Source organism: Chionomys nivalis, chromosome 10 (assembly GCF_950005125.1).
Source record: "Chionomys nivalis chromosome 10, mChiNiv1.1, whole genome shotgun sequence".
In the NCBI taxonomy this organism is placed as follows: Eukaryota; Metazoa; Chordata; class Mammalia; order Rodentia; family Cricetidae; genus Chionomys; species Chionomys nivalis.
In genome coordinates this window covers 39,493,332-39,511,973 of record NC_080095.1, presented here as the reverse complement: position 1 = coordinate 39,511,973, position 18,642 = coordinate 39,493,332, and the positions used below count along the sequence as shown (strand labels likewise).

General features: G+C 45.5%; 1 protein-coding gene across 1 annotated transcript; it reads right to left on the bottom strand.

Annotated features, from left to right (window-relative positions):
* Positions 1–374: 374 nt before the first annotated feature.
* Positions 375–664, bottom strand: LOC130883009 (40S ribosomal protein S29-like). The gene has a single exon (XM_057783163.1). The coding sequence runs from the start codon at positions 629–631 to the stop codon at positions 461–463; it is 171 nt and encodes a 56-aa protein (XP_057639146.1). The 5' UTR covers positions 632–664; the 3' UTR covers positions 375–460.
* Between the last annotated feature and the right edge of the window lie 17,978 nt (positions 665–18,642).

The following is an 18,642-nucleotide window of genomic DNA, read 5'->3' as shown; positions in this document are numbered from 1 at the left end:
CTGCCTGGGCTGCAGAGCAAGCTCAACTTCAGCTTGAACTTGTCCTTGTCAGTGAGATCTTGTCCTGAGATAAAAAGTCAGAGGGAGGAGCTCATGAGTGCCCACCTCTGTTGTAGGATATTTGTTTACACCGTGGGGGATATGTCTCTGCCTAAGGCACCTTCTGATTGGTTTAATAAAGAGCTAAATGGCCAATAGCTAGGCAGGAGAGAATAGGTGGGACTTCCTGTGAGGGGCAGAGGGAGGGAGAGAGAGAGACTGGGAAGAAGAATCTAGGCACATGATTTCTCCAGCAGACTTGGAGCGAGTCAGATGTGCAGTACTAAGAGGTAACCAAGTCACATGGCAGAACATAGATTTTTTTTTTTTGAAGGTCTTCACTTTGTTTTATTCTTATGTACAAAGACTGGCGTTCATCTTTTCCACTGGGTAGAGTCTTGAAGAATCCATTCTAGGTCGCTTAGTCCAACTTAATGAAGTCGATGTCCTTCACGTACTGCCGGAAACACTGGCGGCACATGTTCAGCCCGTATTTCCGGATCAGACCGTGGCGGTTTGAGCAGACGCAGCAGGAGCGGGATCCCTGGCGGAACTTCCGCGGGTGACTCCAGTACAGCTGCTGGTGACCCATGTTGCCTCACTGACAGCCGACGAGCCAAAAGGAGCGAGCCAGCGCACGCATGCGTTCTTCCCAGAACATAGATTTTAAAAATATGGGTTAATTAAGTTATAAGCGCTAGTTGAGAAAAGGTCTAAGTTAAGGCCAAGCTTTCATAGTTTCATAGTCTTCAGGTCATTTGCGGGCTGGCATTCCAAAGACAGCCTGACAAGAAAGCTTACTACACTCCCCTTCTTGGGAATTCATTAAAAAGTTCTTGGTGGCAGCAGCAGGTGTGTGCATGTGTGTCGTTTTCCTCAGTGTAACCTCTCATAGGGTGCCCACACTTCTGTGGAAATTTGCTATGTAGCTGTGCTAGGTAGGGTTCTGGCTAAGCTGTAAAGTCTAGGTAGGGTAACTCACTAGATTATCAAAAAACAAACAAACAACACTCAAAGCAGCACAAACAAAAAAGATAAGAAAATAAAAGAGGGATTAAGTGGGAAGAGTATTATCAGGAATGAGAGGTCATATTGTATGGGTGATTATGATCAAAATATATGCATGTATAAAAATATTGTAAGAAAATACGTTATGTATATTAATATATAGTAATAAAACCCTTTTTTTTTTTTGGTTTTTCGAGACAGGGTTTCTCTGTGGTTTTGGAGCCTGTCCTGGAACTAGCTCTGTAGATCAGGCTGGTCTCGGACTCACAGAGATCCGCCTGCCTCTGCCTCCCAAGTGCTGGGATTAAAGGCGTGCGCCACCATCGCCCGGCTAATAAAACCCTTTTTATGTTATGATTTATTTAAATTGATTTTATGTGCATTGATGTGAAGATGTTAGATCCCCTGGAACTGGATCTACAAACAGTTTTGAGCTGCCATATGGGTGCTGGGAATTGAACCTGGGTCCTTTGGAAGAGCAGTCAGTGCTCTTAACTGCCCAGCCATCTCTCCAGTCCCATTAAAAAAACTTTTTTAAAGTAAAAATGATGGCTGCAGATATTATATAATGTGGTCCTCAGTACCATGGGGAGAAGAGGCACAGGGGACTATAAGTTATGGACAGGAAGAGAGAAGAATTGGAGAGTTATGCCAGTTGCCCTCTGACCTCTCATGGAAAGGATGCTAACTATTCCTCTATTGGAACAGAGAATACCGGAGAGGCACAAGGTGTGGCCCTGACCATGAGTTCTGGTGTGTGGCAGACCTTGATTCTCATCCGGCCTTCAGATCCACCATGTGATCTTGGTGAAGTTACTTTAGCCTTTAAAAGAGGCTTATTATTAATTTTTTCATATAATGTATTTCAATCATGTTTTCCTTCTCCCCCTACTCCTTCCAGATCCTCCCTACCTCTAAACTCACTCAAATTTATATTTCTCTCTATCTCTCTCTCTGTCTCAGAAAAAAGAAGGGAAGGAAGGAAACTCAAAACAAACAAAAAAAATAAGACAAAAAAAAAGCCAAAACAAAATAAAAACCACACAAAAACTATGGAGTGAGTTTTGTGTTGGCCAGCTACTCCTAGAAACGAGGCCTGCCTTGGAGTGTGGTTGATAGACCGAGCGACACTTCATTAGAAAAAACTGGAGTTTCCCTTCCCAGCAGGTATCAATTGCCAACAGCTACTTGGCTAGGGGACTGTGTGTCCACTTTTCTTTCTCAGTGCTGGGTTCCTCTCGGCTAACCTGTGCAGGTCTTGCGCACGCTGCCAGCTGTAGTGAGTTCATATGTGTGTCAGGCTGCTGTGTCTGGAAGACAATTTTTCCTTGGAGCCATCGCCATCTCTGGCTCTCACAATTTTGCCACCTCTTCTTCCAGATAGATCCCTGATCCCTGGGGAGAGGGGCTTGATGAAGACACCCCATTTAGGACAGTGACTCCTTCGAGGTCTCTCACACTCTGCACACTGTCCAGCTGTGAGTCTCTGTGTTAAATCCCATCTACTGCAAGAAGAAGCTTCTCTGATGAGGAGCATGTGGCGCTCTGTCCTAGGGCCATCGCATATGTCATTAGGAGTCCTTTTAGTGCTGTGCTCTTAGCAGAATAATGGAATTCGGGTTTCCCCTCGGTCCAGATTCTTGGCCACATTAGTAGGGTTAGGTATGGGTTCCATCTCATGCAGTGGACCTTAAATCCAATCAGAAAGTGTTTGGTTACTTACATAACATTTGTACTTTTTGCTTTCTGATCCTCTATTTCTCACTGTCCAAATGAGGATGAATTTCCTAGAGTTTGTAAAGACGATTAATTGCACAACACAGCATAGACAGTGATGAAGTTCCCTTCCTCCCTCTTGAACTTCTAGAAATGCCCTGGAAATATAGAATTAACTATATTTAGTGTCTGGCTCCTTCCCTGCCAACCCAAGGTTAAATCAGAATGGAGTTATGTGTGCTTAAAATTCTCTGGTACATGAAAGTGGACTTGGTGGGTGGGCAGCATGTCAGATCACTGTCATGGCTTTTGGAAGAATGTCCTCAGTGGCTCTGGGTGCAAAAACCTGTTAGATCAATAAGCAGAATGGTGTGGGGGGGCAGCATCCTTCTTCCCTAACCCGGGGTGCTCAGATCTAGGTCCCTCCGTCACTCCCTTTTCCTTTGAATGGTGAGCGTGGAGATGGGGAGGAGAGACAGGTGACTTCAGTAGAGAAGAGAGAGAGGCTGACTGACTCATGGAACTGACTGTTCAGGAAGGTACCTAGTTTAACTGGCCTGGGAAAGGACACTATGGTAACAAGGTAGTAACAAGATGTCTAAGGGCCAGGGCTCTCCATAGACTACTAGACACATCTACTTTGAATGTTCATAATCAACAAGGCTTCCATTGATGAGGTTGGGTTGGTCTGTGGAGGTCATGGATCCCTGGCATTTCGTCGGCAGAGTCCAGGATAGCTACACTGATTAGCTAAGGATGAAGATTCTGAGGCAGGTGGCTCCTTTGTGTTCCTTCCTGAGTCAAGGACATTTGATTATGTCCCTGTAAGTGTATGTGCTGGAGACTTAATCCCCTGAGGCGACAGTGTTGAGAAGTGGAATCTTTTAAAAAAAAATATTTATTTATTTATTTATTTATTTATTTATTTATTATGTATACGATATCCTGTCTGCATGTATGCCTGCAGGCCAGAAGAGGGCACCAGATCTCATTACAGATGGTTGTGAGCCACCATGTGGTTGCTGGGAATTGAACTCAGGACCTTTGGAAGAACAGGCAATGCTCTTAACCACTGAGCCATCTCTCCAGCCCAAGAAGTGAAATCTTTTTTTTTTTTTTTTGGATTTTTCGAGACAAGGTTTCTCCGTAGTTTTTGGTTCCTGTCCTGGAACTAGCTCTTGTAGACCAGGCTGGCCTCGAACTCACGGAGATCCGCCTGCCTCTGCCTCCCGAGTGCTGGGATTAAAGGCGTGCGCCACCACCGCCCGGCGAGAAGTGAAATCTTGAAACTATTTTTTATTGTGTGTGTGTGATGCCACACAGTCTCGCTCATATCCTGACTTATTTAAGCTGTAGCAGCCTGAGTGATGTTCTTGTATAGAGACTGTATCTCATCCCTTTCTCGCCCTGCTTCAGCGTTTCCAGTGTGTCACATTTCAGTCTTTTCACCATGGGCAACAGGCTGCTGTAGGGCCTGGCTTTTCCTTTCCCAATCCCCTCATTTGCACTTTTCTTTCCGTGAGGAACTTTGGGTTTCTCACACTAAGCTACTCTTGCCCTAGGGCTTTGGTTCTTTTCAAATACAAATTTAGCAGAATTACTAAATAAAAATTTAGTGCAGCAGACTTCAAGACAACACTTCACTTCCTAGATGGCAAAGATGCCATGACAGAGAATCCATATGTTTAAATAGGAATAGAATTAAGGGTGATATCATCTCAGGTGTAAGGAACAACTGGCTCTTTGCCACATTTCTTGGGTCCACCTGTAGCCTGAAGGATCTTCTCTGTAGCCTGTGCTTTTATCTCTTCAAGTCTCTTCAGCTCCAGTTTACTGTTGAAAACCTCATCTTCGCTAGGCAGTGGTGTGGTGGCTCAATCCTTTAATCTCAGGATTTGGGAGGCAGAGGCTGGAAGCTCTCTGTGAGTTCAAGGCCAGTCTGGTCTACAGAGCAAGTTCCAGAAGAGGCTCAAAGCTACAGAGAAACCCTGTCTTGAAAAACAAACAAACAAAAAAACCAAAATAAACAAACAAGAAAGGGAGAAAGAAAGAGAAAGAAAAAAGAAAAGAAAAAAACGATATTTCATCATGTCTCTCTGGTCTGCTTCTTGGGTTTTTCAGGGGCATCTTGTTACCTTCCTGGCCCAACATGGCACTCAACACTCCTTCTCCAGGCTCTGATCCTGAACTTTGCCTAAACCCAAAGATGACTTTGGTGGTCTCTGAGCCTAGACCCAGGAATTCCCTTCCAGCCGGGGTTGTGTATGACTCCTCCCCGTTCTCTGGACCACAGAAGCCGTCTTTTCAGAGATGTTTTCTCTCACTGAATGGATCCACCTAACACTCATTCTCTCCACCTTCCCTGGCTTTCTTGTGTCTTTGCTGAAAATGCTGCCTTCTTAGAGAGTAAGCCCTCGAGAACAGGGAACTTTGTCACAGCGCCTGGCGCAGAAGGGTTCTCTACGACTACTGGTCAAACAAATGAGCAAATAAGCCCACAGAAAAGTTTCTGTAGAAGTCTGTTTCCGTGTCCGCAGACACAGGCATACACCTGCACATGCTGGGCGGTCTGGAGTGGAAATGGACAATGGTGCCAGGAAAGGGGGCACTGAAGGAGAAGGGGAAGGACTGTTATTGCACTGTGTGTTCCATGGCTCTTAGTATCCCCGATCCTGACAATAGCCCACTGGGCACTGGGAAAGGAATTCCCAGGATCCAAGCCATCACAGAATTGGGATCTTAGGGATGGGAGCTGACTTTATTGTCCCCATTGTGGATAATGAAATGGAGTCTTAGAAGAGATGACTTGCCTGAAGTAAGCTATTAACAAGGCCATAGCAGGAGAGGAAGGCAAGTTTTTCATATTGTAGGGGTCTTGTTGCTCATTTACCCCTCTTCATTGTTGGGAAACAAAAGAGAAAGCTCTGGAGAATGTGGCCACAGAAAACAATGGCCAGCTGACAATTTGAGCTAGTTACATTGGCAGAGGGAGAGGGTAAGCTAAAGAAAGACATTTTCTAATAGTCCCATTATCAGATCAATCTAGGATCAAGGCTATCTCTTCGATTTATTTATAAACTGTTAGAACTTTCATTGCTTTTTAAACTAAGCTCTATAAATGAAGCTAGTATGCTAACTTAAAATTTCAGAATGCATTAACTATGAATAAGCCTCCTGAATCATCACGATGTCCTGAGGACACCAGTCACCTTTTCTGAGCATCAAATTGCATAACCCAGAGGAGTCTGGCTGCAGTGGGGAACTGTACTAGTTAGAGCCCGTAGGCTTTAGAAGAGTGGGTTGGCTAGCGGACACAGACCCATAATCCCAGCAGTTGGGAGGTGGCAGGAGAATCAAGTGTTCAAGGCCAGCCTTGGCTACACAAGACCTGAGATTCTGCCTCAAACGCAAACAGGCAGTAGACTCATTGATTCTGGTCTTCTGTCTTAAACTTTCAAGTAATATCAAGCCACATAGTGTGGATCCTTACGGAGATCAGTTAGACATCTTACCTATAAAACTCAAGCCGCTCACTAGCCATCTTACAGGAGACTGTGGTGCATGGTTTTAAATTAGTTCTTAGTCAGGGCACAGCCATTAAATACCTCTTGAGGACAATCTGGAGAGTCTGTATTGTAGAGAGCCACCAAACCTGACTTGGAATTATTAGTACCCACCCATATCTCTAAATCCTTGCTAAAATTCCTATTCCCCTGGAGAGAGTCTTCCTGCTCATGTTGGACCAAATGCATCTCTCATGGGATCTGGGATTGACTGGCCTCTGGGGTTCTGTAGATTGGAAATGAAAGACAGTTTTTCTTTTTTCTTTTTTCTTTTTGGTTTTTCAAGACAGGGTGTCTCTGTAGCTTTGGAGCCTGTCCTGGAACTTGCTCTTGTAGACCAGGCTGGTCTCGAACTCCCAGAGATCCGCCTGCCTCTGCCTCCCGCGTGCTGGGATTAAAGGCGTGTGCCACCACCGCCCAGCTGAAAGGCAGTTTTTCCAAAGAACAGATGCTGATCACATCGAAAGAAATATATGCACCAATAGCTATGGTCATTTTTGAGCATAGAAATGATGTGACCAATTTACATCACACTACTCGTGTTACTTGATGGTGCTTGCCTCAGCAGCTGTACTTGATCCTAACGACATTCAATAGTGTAGGTATATTTATTTAGACTGTGTGTGTGTGTGTGTGTGTGTGTGTGTGTGTGCGCACATACACATATGGAGGTCTAGGGCAACCTGAGGGGAGTCATTTTTCTCCTCCCTCCATGTCGGTCCTGGGGTTGAACTCTGGTCCTCAGGATTGGTGGCAGGTACCTTGTCCTGCTGAGCCATCTCTCTGATTCATTTTTGATTGCACTTTGTGATTTTCTTGTCATTTAAGGATAATTGATTTGACTGCAGTGTTCCAAGGGACACAAAGCTGGATGTGGTAGTGAGCACCTCGGGAGGCTGAGACAGGAGAATTACCAGAAGTGTGAGTCCAGCTGGTACTCTGTTTTTTTTTTTTTTTAAGGTTTATTTATTTATTATGTGTACAGTGTTCTGTCTGCATATATACCTACAGACCAGAAGAGGACACCAGATCTCATTACAGATGGCTGTGAGACACCTTGTGGGTGCTGGGAATTGAACTCAGGACCTCTGGAAGAACAGCCAGTGCTCTCAACCACTGAGTCATCTCTCCAGCCCCCAGCTGGTACTCTGTAGTGAGTTCTAGGGCAGCCTGAGCAACAGACATGTGAAACTCTGATTCAAAAACACGAGAGAGGGAGAGGCGGAGAGCAGCTGGACAGCTGTTAGGGCCGACAATCACTACGGAGCAGACGAGACTGAGCTGGTGGAGTGTGATAGGAAGCAAGCACAAAAGAAGGCCCCAGGGCTCCAAATGTCATTTGCCAACTTGATTGGACATCTGAGCAGCTGTTAAAAAGGTGAACCCCAGAAACTCATCTCCAGCCTGAACTAGACTATTTTCTGGGTGTTGTCTGCAAATGCTATGTTAGTTATGTTAGAAATGTTACCTTATTCTGAGAAGGAGTCTCACGGGATGACCTCGCTGCTCCCCAGCAATCCTGAAGTCTCAGCCTCCTGAGTAGTAGAGACTCTGGACTCCTGCTCTCATACCTGGCCTGGAGAATTATTAATTTTTATAATTAAAATTGTATATATATTATACATAATAATACAATTGTAATATATCTAATATGTACAATTTTAATTATCTATATGCCTCCTGAGACAGACAGTATAGTGGAGAGTATTCTGTAGCTAGCTGGACATCTGTCTGAGAACTAGCCCTCGGCAGTCACTGGCCTATTAGACAGACATTTTTTTCTAGATGTCCTTTAGTCCAGTCTCTCATCTTATCTCTTGCTGTCGCAATTAAGTATTATCAAGGCATGGTTTTTGAGTACTTGCAATTTGTACTCATTATATTAGAGTCAGCTATCTGCAGCCAGCATCTCTTCCGAAGTCTTTAGGACATGACCAAGGACGGAGAGGTCCAACGGCTCCAAGCCTTCCATTTATTCTGTTAGTGTGTCTGGGGCTTGTGACTCTTAACTGGGACTCCAGGGAGAGGACATTGTCAGCTTTTCCTTTGTGGACAATAGTCCCAGGTCACACCCTTCCTCTCACTGTAGCTAAGCCTCCATAGCAAACACACCTATGTCTGGTATTTCTGAGTTGATAGCTGTGTGCTGAAGACATGCTGTTCTCAGAGCCAGGTCCATTTTGCAATTTCTCCTCCTCCACGCCTTGGTCCTGTTGCTGAGCTCCTCTGAGTCTTGACACATGACAAGCCATAGGTTCTGGGTGTTCTCTGTAGGATGTCACAACACTGTTGACTTCCCAGTGATAGCAGGAGTTGAGAAGGATGGTGGTCTCTGGACACAGAGAGCTAGTGGAGATGCAGACACGACACATCACATGCTCTCCGCTTCTTCTTCCCATTCTTACAGCAAGGGCTCAACATTTATAACTAAGAAAAGGTTTCTAATTTTCAGTCATTGGAACACCATCCTCATGGCTTTTGCCAAATCTGTGTGCTAGCCATCTGTTACTTATTTTGTATTTTCATTCAATTAATTACCGTGTTTGCCATAACAATCACTACCCCTTGCTAGAAACAAGAATATTCACGAAGTTACCATTTCATGAAATTAGATCTGTTATACCACCAATTTTTCCAGTGCACATTAAAATAAATACACATTTACTGACATTGTATACTACCTACAATGCTCTCCTGTGCCACTAGATCTGATCTGGGCATTACATTTTGGAGAAATTAGCCTAAGAAAACTGAGGAGCTAAGAGGAAGGCGAAGGGTGAAGCAGCTCCCACCTCCACCTCCTTGGCCACGTTTCTCCCTTATACATGTGAATCTGGAGACAGCACACGGGAACACTGATGCTGTGAGTGTCCACGTCCCCTGCCATGGTCAGTGCTCCGTAGCCAGAGCAACTGAGGACAGAGCTCTCATCCTGCTGTTTAAATCGGTCCTGAGTGCATCTAGTTTGCTAGAACTTCTTCCCTCCAGAGCTGTAACTGTGAGGGGATCTGAGAAACATAGTTTAGAGAGATAGAAAGTGGTCCAGGAGAAGAAGGATGGATGCGAGGAGCCAATCAGACCCTGCATTGCCTGTCATTGGCAGTGCAGCTTCTGTGAAGGAAAAAGAATCAGAAGGGAAAGGAGAACATGATCAACCCAGCTTTTTAATTACAGTACTGTGTGTGTGTGTGTGTGTGTGTGTGTGAGAGAGAGAGAGAGAGAGAGAGAGAGAGAGAGAAAGAGAGAGAGAAAGAAAGAGTTTTTCCATAATCTGAAGTTATATACTTGCAGACATACAGGTAAAGAGTGACTTTGGTAGTACAAATTGGCCTGCCATTCCTAAATATTGGGAGAATGTTGCAGAATAATTTGCTTAACTATGCAAAGATTTGTTGCATTTGTTTAACTATGTAAAAATGTGTGGCGTTTATTATGTTGAAGAATATTTGTTTAACTGTGTAAAGATGTGCCGCATTTGTTTAATTATGTAAAGATGGGTTGCTGTTTTACCTTGCTTGCCTAAGGCACCTGATTGGCCTAATAAAAAGCTGAATGGCCAGGAGTGAGGGAGGAGGTATAGGTGGGATTTCTGAGCAGGTAGAGGAAATAGCAGGAGGAATTTAGGCTGGGGAAGAGAGAAAAAGAGGGACACCAGGGCCAGCCAGTCAGGCATGGAGGAAGCCGCAAAGTGGGCATACAGAAAGGTAGAAAGCCCCAAGGCAAAATGTAGATGAATAGAAACAGGTTAAATTAAGTTTAAAGAGCCAGTGGGATAAGCTTAAGCTAAGGCTGCACATTCATAATTAATAATAAGTCTCCGTATCTTTATTTGGGAGCTGATTGGCAGCCCAGAGAAAATTCCAACTGCAGGAGAATGTTATTGACGTAATGGCTTTGGTTTCGTTTTTGGTTGTTTGACAGGGCCTTGCTCTATAAAGCTTATTCTCGTAAGCAGAGTGTCAATCTTTGGTTGATTGGTTATGTGGCTTTGGGCCTCTGTGAAGATTGTTTATCATGGTGGGAGTGGATGGCAGAAGAATGTAATCCCTGCACTGGGAAAGCAGAAATAAACAGATTACTGGCCTAATTGGAAAGCTCCAGGCAAATGAGAATCCTCTCTCAAAACCAAGATGGAAGATCAGTGAGGTGGCTCGGTGGTTAGAGGGGACTCGCTGTGCAAATCTGGCAACCTGAGTTTTAGTCCCCAGACTCCGCATAAAGCTGGAAGGAGAGAACTGACTCTCCAAAGCTGCTGACCTCCACACACACCGTACACACATATACAACAATAATAGACAAAATAACAACAAAAACAAAAGTCTAAACAGAGAGCCCCTGAGGAACGATAGGACGTGCAACCTCCTAGAGAATAACATCAGCAACTGTCTTAGTCAACCTTTGATGTTGTGACAAATACCCAAGAACACAGCTTCAGGGAGAAAGGGTTCATTTGACTTGCCATTCAGAGGTCTCAGTCTACCATAATAAAGAGGACACAGTGGAATCAAATATTGCACATCATGAAAGCTCGGAAGCATTTGAGGAGGCAGGGAGGGAAAGGAAGGGAGGAAAAGACAGAGCTCACCCAGGACAGGAAACAGTCTCCTAAAATATGCCCAAAACTTCCCAAGATAGTTCTGCTTGCTGGGGACCAATGCTTTAGTTTGTAAGCCTTTGTGGGGACGTTGGGACATTCATGTCCAAGCCAAAACAACGATCTCAAGGACAACTGTAATGATGGGGTACTACTGGGAAACAAAAAGAGGCAAATCTTTTTTTCTTTTTAGATTTATTTTATTTTTAATTGTGTGTGTGTGTCTGTGTGCGTGCACACCTGAACACATGCATGCAGGTCCCCATGGAAGCTAAAGAAGTCAGATTCTATAGCCCTTGAATTACAAGCCGTTGTGAGCCACCCAACATGGGTGCTGAACACCAAATTCAAGTCCTTCAGAAGAGCAGTTTTAAGCACCAAACCATCTTTCCAGCTTCAGAGAGGCTAATCTTGACCCCAGGCCTTCCACAGAGTGTTGTATTTGAGCTGAAGAATAGTAAGACTTAATCAGCTGAAAGGGAAATGGTATATGGTGTGAAGGTGCAGAAATGCAAGGGAAAGACTCAGGGAAGTCACTCTGTGTCCTGGGGACTGCACAGACTCCAGTATAGCCACAGTGTCAAGGGCCATCCCTGAAGGGTTTGAAGAGGGCTGTGTGCAGATTTTCTTCTGAGTCCACCAGCTTCATCAACATATATTACTGAGTATCAACCAAATGCTGGGTACTATGCAAGGTGTTGGAGACATGGAAAATATCATTGTTCCCCCAGAGATGCAGCTCCAGCCAGGCCTCTTAGATACTGTCATTTCCCAAAGAACTGGAGGGAAGAGGCAATCACGTGTCCCAGGCACTGGACACAGAGCTACAGGATTTAAGATTTGCCCTGCTGACTTTGAGCTTTGCTCTGATGCAGTTCCTCCTTAGTTTTCTTCTCTCTGCTTTGGAAGACGTATGCTTACATTTTTAATTATGTGTATTTATGAGAAAGTGGGCACATGGGAGGGCAAGTACCCTCAGAAGCCAGAAGAAGTAGTTGGATTCTTTGGAGCTGGAGTTGAACGCAGTTGTGAACAATCAGATGCGTGCTTGGAATCCAGCTCAGGTCCTCTGCAAAAGCAGTGTGTGGTCTCAATCGCCGAACCATCTCTCCAGTCCCTAGTCTACAATTCTGAAGTCTGCTTATTTACCACCTGATGGAGGAGGGTCATCTTTCTATCTGTTGTTTCATTGGTTAAATAAAGAAACTGCCTTAGCCCTTTAATAGGACAGAAAATTAGGTAGGCGGAGTAGACAGAACAGGATGCTGGGAGAAAGAAGCCGAGTCAAGGAGTCGCCATGATTCTCCCACTCCAGACAGACACACGTTAAGATCTTTCCTGGTGGCCGGGCGGTGGTGGCGCATGCCTTTAATCCCAGCACTTGGGAGGCAGAGGCAGGCGGATCTCTGTGAATTTGAGACCAACCTGGTCTACAGAGCTAGTTCCAGGACAGGCTCCAAAGCCACAGAGAAACCCTGTCTCGAAAAAAAAAAAAAAAGCTCTTTCCTGGTAAGCCAGCTCATGGTGCTACACAGAATACTAGAAATGGGTTATATCAATATGTAAGAGCTAGCCAATAAGAGGCTGGAACTAATGGGCTAGGCAGTGTTCAAAAGAATACAGTTTCCGTGTAATTATTTCGGGGCATAAGCTAGCCATGCGGGTGGCCGGGTGCCGGGGACGCAGCCCCGCTGCTCCTATTACAACAACCACCTGTGTTAGAATGTTTTTTTAACTTGTTCATTTTATTTTTACCACTGCAAGGGAATCTGGGACCCGCATGTGCACATGCATGTGGTGTGTATGGATGCATGTACCCAGGTGTGTTGTTTGGTCCTGTCCACAACCCACACTCTGAGCAGCCAGATCACAGGGAAGGTGGTGCTTTCACTATCACCTCACTATGCCGAAAGATTTGCACAGAATCTGTACAGAATTGGAGGTGCAAATAACGGCCTTGGGCCAAAAGTTCCCCCTGATATTGCTAAGTCAACTGCCTCTTTCAAAACCAATAACCTTGGCCTTATTAGCAACTGAGCTGTCTGCTGCAAATGAATACATGACAACATTTGACTCATTTGCATTTTAAAACTGTTTCCTCTCTTTGCTCACACTCTGGTGGGAGTGCTAATGAACCGTGAAATGTCTAGAACATTGACAGTGGGGAGACAAGCCGAGCTGACCCATGCCTGGTGACTGCCCATCTTCAAAAATCAAAGCTGTAAATATGAGGTGTTTTTTAGATTAGACACACAGACACACATGGACACACAGATGCACACACAGAGACACAGAGGTCATTAGGAGATGAACACGTGACATCAGAGTAAATTAACGAGTTAATGGTAATGTGTTGGTTTCTTGGTTTTGGCAGGAACAGCAGCATGGTGACGTGAAAGTGTTAACACTAGCAGAATGTGGGTGAAGGGTATTTGGGAACTCTCTGTGATCTTTCTAACTTTTCTGTAAATAGAATTCCAAAATAAAAACTTGGTTGCTAGACATGCCGGTGATCCCAGCATTTGGGAGGCCAAGTTGAGTGAGTGGTGAACCTGAGGGCAAGCTGAGCTACATAGGGAGACCATCTCAAAAAAACAAAATGAACCAAACAGTTTACTTCAAACACCAAGAGCTGTACAAATCCCCTTGTTTGTACAGTGTCATTTGTAAATATAGAACAAGTTTCTGTAATCATAAAACAATTGCTATTACTTAAGCAAAAAAATTGGAGATAAGCATTCATGGGAAAAATTCTCTAATCAGGCCTGATGAGCAACTCAAGATATCTCGTTCCAGATCCTGGCTGACTGGCTCTCTGAGCTTCTGAATGCTGTGAGGTGAGCAGCTTTGTTCTGTCATGTCACTCATTCATGGTGTCCCGACTTGGCATAGGCCAGCCAATGGAGCCAGGTGACTAAGGACTGAACCCTCTGAGACCGTGAACCGAAAGAGACCTTTTATAAGGTGTCTGTCTCCATTAGTTTGTCACAGTGACTGAAAGCTGGCTACCTTACTCTTCTAGAGACTACCCTGTAGCTAAGATGATACACAGAGATTGGGCACCAGGATCGGAGGGCTGTTCTTAGGACCAGCAGTGAGGACTGGGTTCCGGGTTGGGCCACAACTGGGTCAGGGAATGTCTGCATTGTGTGCTAGGCGTTAATGCTTTATTTGGCCTGTACATGCCTGTCCTTCAGTGTGCTGGGAAAGGAAAGGAATTCACAGTTCACCTGCCTCCTTGGTATGATCCCTGTCAGGTCAATTTTTCAGTGATTTTTTAAACTCAGAGCTGATCTCAGTGAGATGGCTCAGAGGGAAAGGTGCTTGCTGTATAAGGCTGGCAGCCTGGCTTTAACCCCTGGAGCACATGTAAAAGCAGGAGAGAGCTGACTCTTAAAAAGTTGTCCACTGACCTCTACATACACACTATGCATAACACACACACACACACACACACACACACACACACACACGTAGGTGCTAATGATAAAAAATTATCAAAAAGAATTTAAACTCAGAAGGAGGAGGACCTTTTGGTTGTGAGAGCAGCCCAGAACAGGAACACGGCCACTTAGGGCAGCTGTCGGCTGTCTTCCATGTCCTGCGGAGAGACTCAGCAGCAGCAGAGAGCCTGGGCTCTGGAAAGGGAGAGAAAGAGAGAGAGACCTGACATTCATGCTGGGTGCTGGATCCAATTATACTCGAGGCCACCTCAGCCATCCGAACCTCCAGTTGTGACAGCGATGATGTCCCCCACCTCTCTTTTTCCCCTGTGGCTGATCTAAATCTCTGCCAGTTGCTATGGAGTTTTGACTCCTTCTCTCCCTGAGGAAAACCACACCGTTTTCTTTCCACTCCTAATGGGAACTAGCACCAGCCAGAGAGCCTGCTAGGGGCCCCTGCTTTGGCGGAGTGCTACCCACTCCAAGCCCAGACCCTTCCTTCCATGATGGACCGTGTCACTGGAGGCCACTGCAGGCTGTCCTTCCTGTCCCTTGTGTTCCCGTGGGAATACAGAAGTAGCTTTTACCAAGGGGGCGTCAGTGAGGATGCTGTGTGTCGTTGCCCAGCAGGGAGGTACTCACCATGCTCTCCTTTTGGTTTTCTTAGACAGGGTCTCACTACATAGCCCAGAGGCAGTTATCCTCCTGCCTCAGGCTCTTGAATACTGGATGACAGGCTTGTACCACCACAGCTGGATGAGTGTGACCCATGACCTCTGGGTGACGAGGTGATGAGATTATGCTTGTCTGATGTGGTCTTGGGGATTATTCTGAGGGTCTTGTCCTTTCTCTACTCCCCTATGAGCTACAGGCACAGCTCTTATTTACTCTCTTTTTAAAAATTAATTATTTTTTAATTTATGTGCATTAGTGGTTTGTCTGCGTGTATGTCTGTGTGAGAGTGCCAGATCCTCTGGAACTGGAGTTACAGACAGTTGTGAGCTGCCATGAGGGCACTGGAGATTGAACCCAATTCCTCTGGAAGTGCAGCCAGTGCTCTTAACCACTGAGCCATCTCTTCCTAGCAAAAAACAAAATTTCATCGTGACATTTTTTGATTGATTGCTACTGTGTTCGAGTTGGAGGCGGGGCTTCTGAGAAGCGATTAGATCATTGGAGGAATGCGTGCATTTTTCATGAGAGGTGGTCAGAAGTCAAGCTAGCTCCCCTTGCTCATTACTTCTGCAGGTGTCTGAATTCCCTCTCGTTCTCCTGCCACAAGCTGAAGTAGTGATTGTCCCTTTCCAGAAGTCCCCATCATGCTCTTGGCCTTCCTAGTCACCAGGACCATTGGCCACAGAAACTTCTTTCCTTTGTAAATGACTCAGTCTGCTGCAGCAACAGAAAACACATTTCCAGGCTGGGAAAACTCAGCACGCTCGACTCTGGTGTGCTTAAGTAATGGGTTTTCATTGTGGGAAGTTGTTGAACCGCGTGGGATTTGTCTGTTACAGCAGCCAGTGTTGCTCTCTTTAATGCCTTTCTAAGGCCCAGAGCCATCTCACTAGTCGGAGAGTTTTCTGAGAGAGAGAGGCGCAAGCCAAGCTTCAGGTGCATTTTGGGAGGGGCCATGATTTAAGAGCTGAACTTTATGGTCAAGCCCAAGAGATGATTTCAAAGACGAAAACGGAGAGAAAGTTGGAACATCAGCAACTAGGTAAAGTCTAAATGTGGGGAGTGGGAAGTACCACCAAGGACAGAGACAAAGGAAGTGCGATGCCTGTGGTTCGCTTCACACAGCTGCCAGCAGCAAGGAACTGGGTGAGTCTTCTGGTTTAGAGGGGCAGGGGTGGGGTGGGCAGGAAGCACAGGTTACTGAGGGAACCATGCCAGGCATCCGGCCAGTGGGGGGATGAGTCGAATCCTCAAACAGGAAATCAGTCATGACGTCAGAACCTGCAAGGTTTTGGAACATGTTGGGATGCAGAGCTGGAAACAGGTCAAGACAAGTGGTTCAGAACTAATGACTGAGGTATTTCGGAAACTCATCTTCTGTGGAGTCTTGGGCTGGGTCTCCTAGGTAAAGGGAAGGAAAGCAGCCAGCCAGGTGGGATGGGGCACCCAATGGGCAGCTGCATCCCAGCTCCCACTGACTGCTGCCAGGAGCTCACACCCCAGAGTCCTCAGATCGCTCCCCCCGCTTTTCAAGAAAAGCAGGAAATTCAGATTTTTATGTGCAGTCTCCTGCATGTTACACTCTGGCCACAAACTAAACATTCTGAAAACACCTGGTTGGCCAAGCAAAACACATCTGCAGGCTGAACCAACCCACAGACTGCCCGCTTGGGCCTCATCTTAGATGCGGGCAAAAACAGAAACATGCTCAAAAAGATAAAAGTTTTCAAAATTTAAAAAAGGAAAAAATATATGAGGAAAGTGTTCAGTTTCCCCTTATTTGTAAACTGCAAGACAGAGCTGGAGGCACTTGGTGAGGCTGGCTAACAACTTCCTTCCCTGGCCCCGCAGAAGAGGTCGAGGCTCCGGAAGTTGCCCCAGATGTCCCTGTGGTTTTCCACACCATTGCAGTGTCCTCCAGATTGGCCTTCCTGCTCTGATGGAGCGAGCTGACTTTCCTTGATAACCCGATCAGGTATGCCCATTTAGAAACTTACCCTCTTTCCTGAAAGGCCATCAACTCTATCTTCACAGCTTGGTTTCCAATAAAAGCCGTTGCTTGCATGCAAGCAATTTAGAGAAGCAGTACCTGAACCAAGCATGACCTCGAATAACTGACTTTTATGATAGGAAATGCTTCCAGGCCAAAAACCTCAAAAGTGATCAAAGGTTTTCAATGGCTGCATCCAGCTAGCTGAGTTTATTGACCTTGGCCTGTGTCTGGGCCACGGTCATGCCCAGAGGATGTGGCAGAGGCAGAGGCTGATTCACTTCAATGTGGTGTCTTTTAGGCTGCTTATTATCTATCTAGTCGAAGGTTTGGGAATCCGCGCCATCCTGTCTGCTCAGGACCGAGATATTTCCTGGGATGTGGAGCTTTCAGGGCTATATTAGTCAGGGTTCTCTAGAGGAACAGAACTGATAGAATATATATGTGTGTGTGTATACATAGATATTTATATACATGATAGAATATATATAACTGATAGACTATCTGTCTTCACAGATATATGAGAATTCTTAGAGTGGCTTACAGGCTGCGGTCCAGCTCATCCAACAATGGCTGTCTACCAACGGAAAGTCCAAGAGTCGCAGTGGTGTTCAGTCCATGAGGCTGGATGACTCAGCTGGGCTTCAGTAGATGCCAGAGTCCTGAAGTAGGCTCTAGTGCCAGTGAAGCAATGGACTTGCCAGTGAGAGAAGGGAAAGCAGGCAAAGAGAGCGAGCTTCCTTTTGTGTGGGCTGCCACTAGAAGGTGTGGCCCAGACTTAAGGTGTATCTTCCTACCTCAGAAGATTGGATTTAGGGTGGGTCTGCCCAGTCCAAGTGGTTTACTTGAGAGAAATCCTTCATAGGTGTACCTAGCTGCTTGTGTTTTAATTAATTGCAAATGTTGTCAAGTTGACAACCAAGAATAGCCATCATAAGGGCTAAAACTTAGACACCCTTGGGCAAATTAGCATGACTGGTCACTGTTCATCATGGGGTCCTTTTCTTAGTGTTCACGCTATGAAGCTTTGATTTTTTTGACTAGGGACGCAGCTCCATGGGGTCTCTTGCCCAACATGTTAAAGGCCCTGGGTTTGCGTCTCAGCACCACATCATCATCAACAGCAACCTCATCACCATCTGGAATAGCTGCATATGCCTATAATCCCAGCAGTTGGGAGGTGGAAGCAGGAGGATCAGGAGTTCAAGTCTTGCCTTGGCTAAATGAGACTCTTCTGAAACAAGCAATTAAAACAAAGAAACAACAGCAAACCCAAAAAATAAGTCAAGGTTTAAGGTCAGTCTAGGCAGAGGCTGCTCATTCATTCAGGGCTGCCCAGACTCGAAATAACTGCACACAAACTGTATTAATTAAATCACTGCTTGGCCTATTAGTTCTAGCTTCTTATTGGCTAGCTCCTACATCTTAAATTAACCCATTTCTAATAATCTATGTATTACCATGTGGCTGTGGCTTACTGGCAAGGTTCCGGCACATCTGTCTCCTGAGGGCAGCTACATGGCTTCTCCTTGACTCTGCCTACTCTATCTATCTCTTTCAGCCTGACTTTACTCTGTTAAGCCATTGGCCAAAAGCAGCTTCTTTATTAACCAA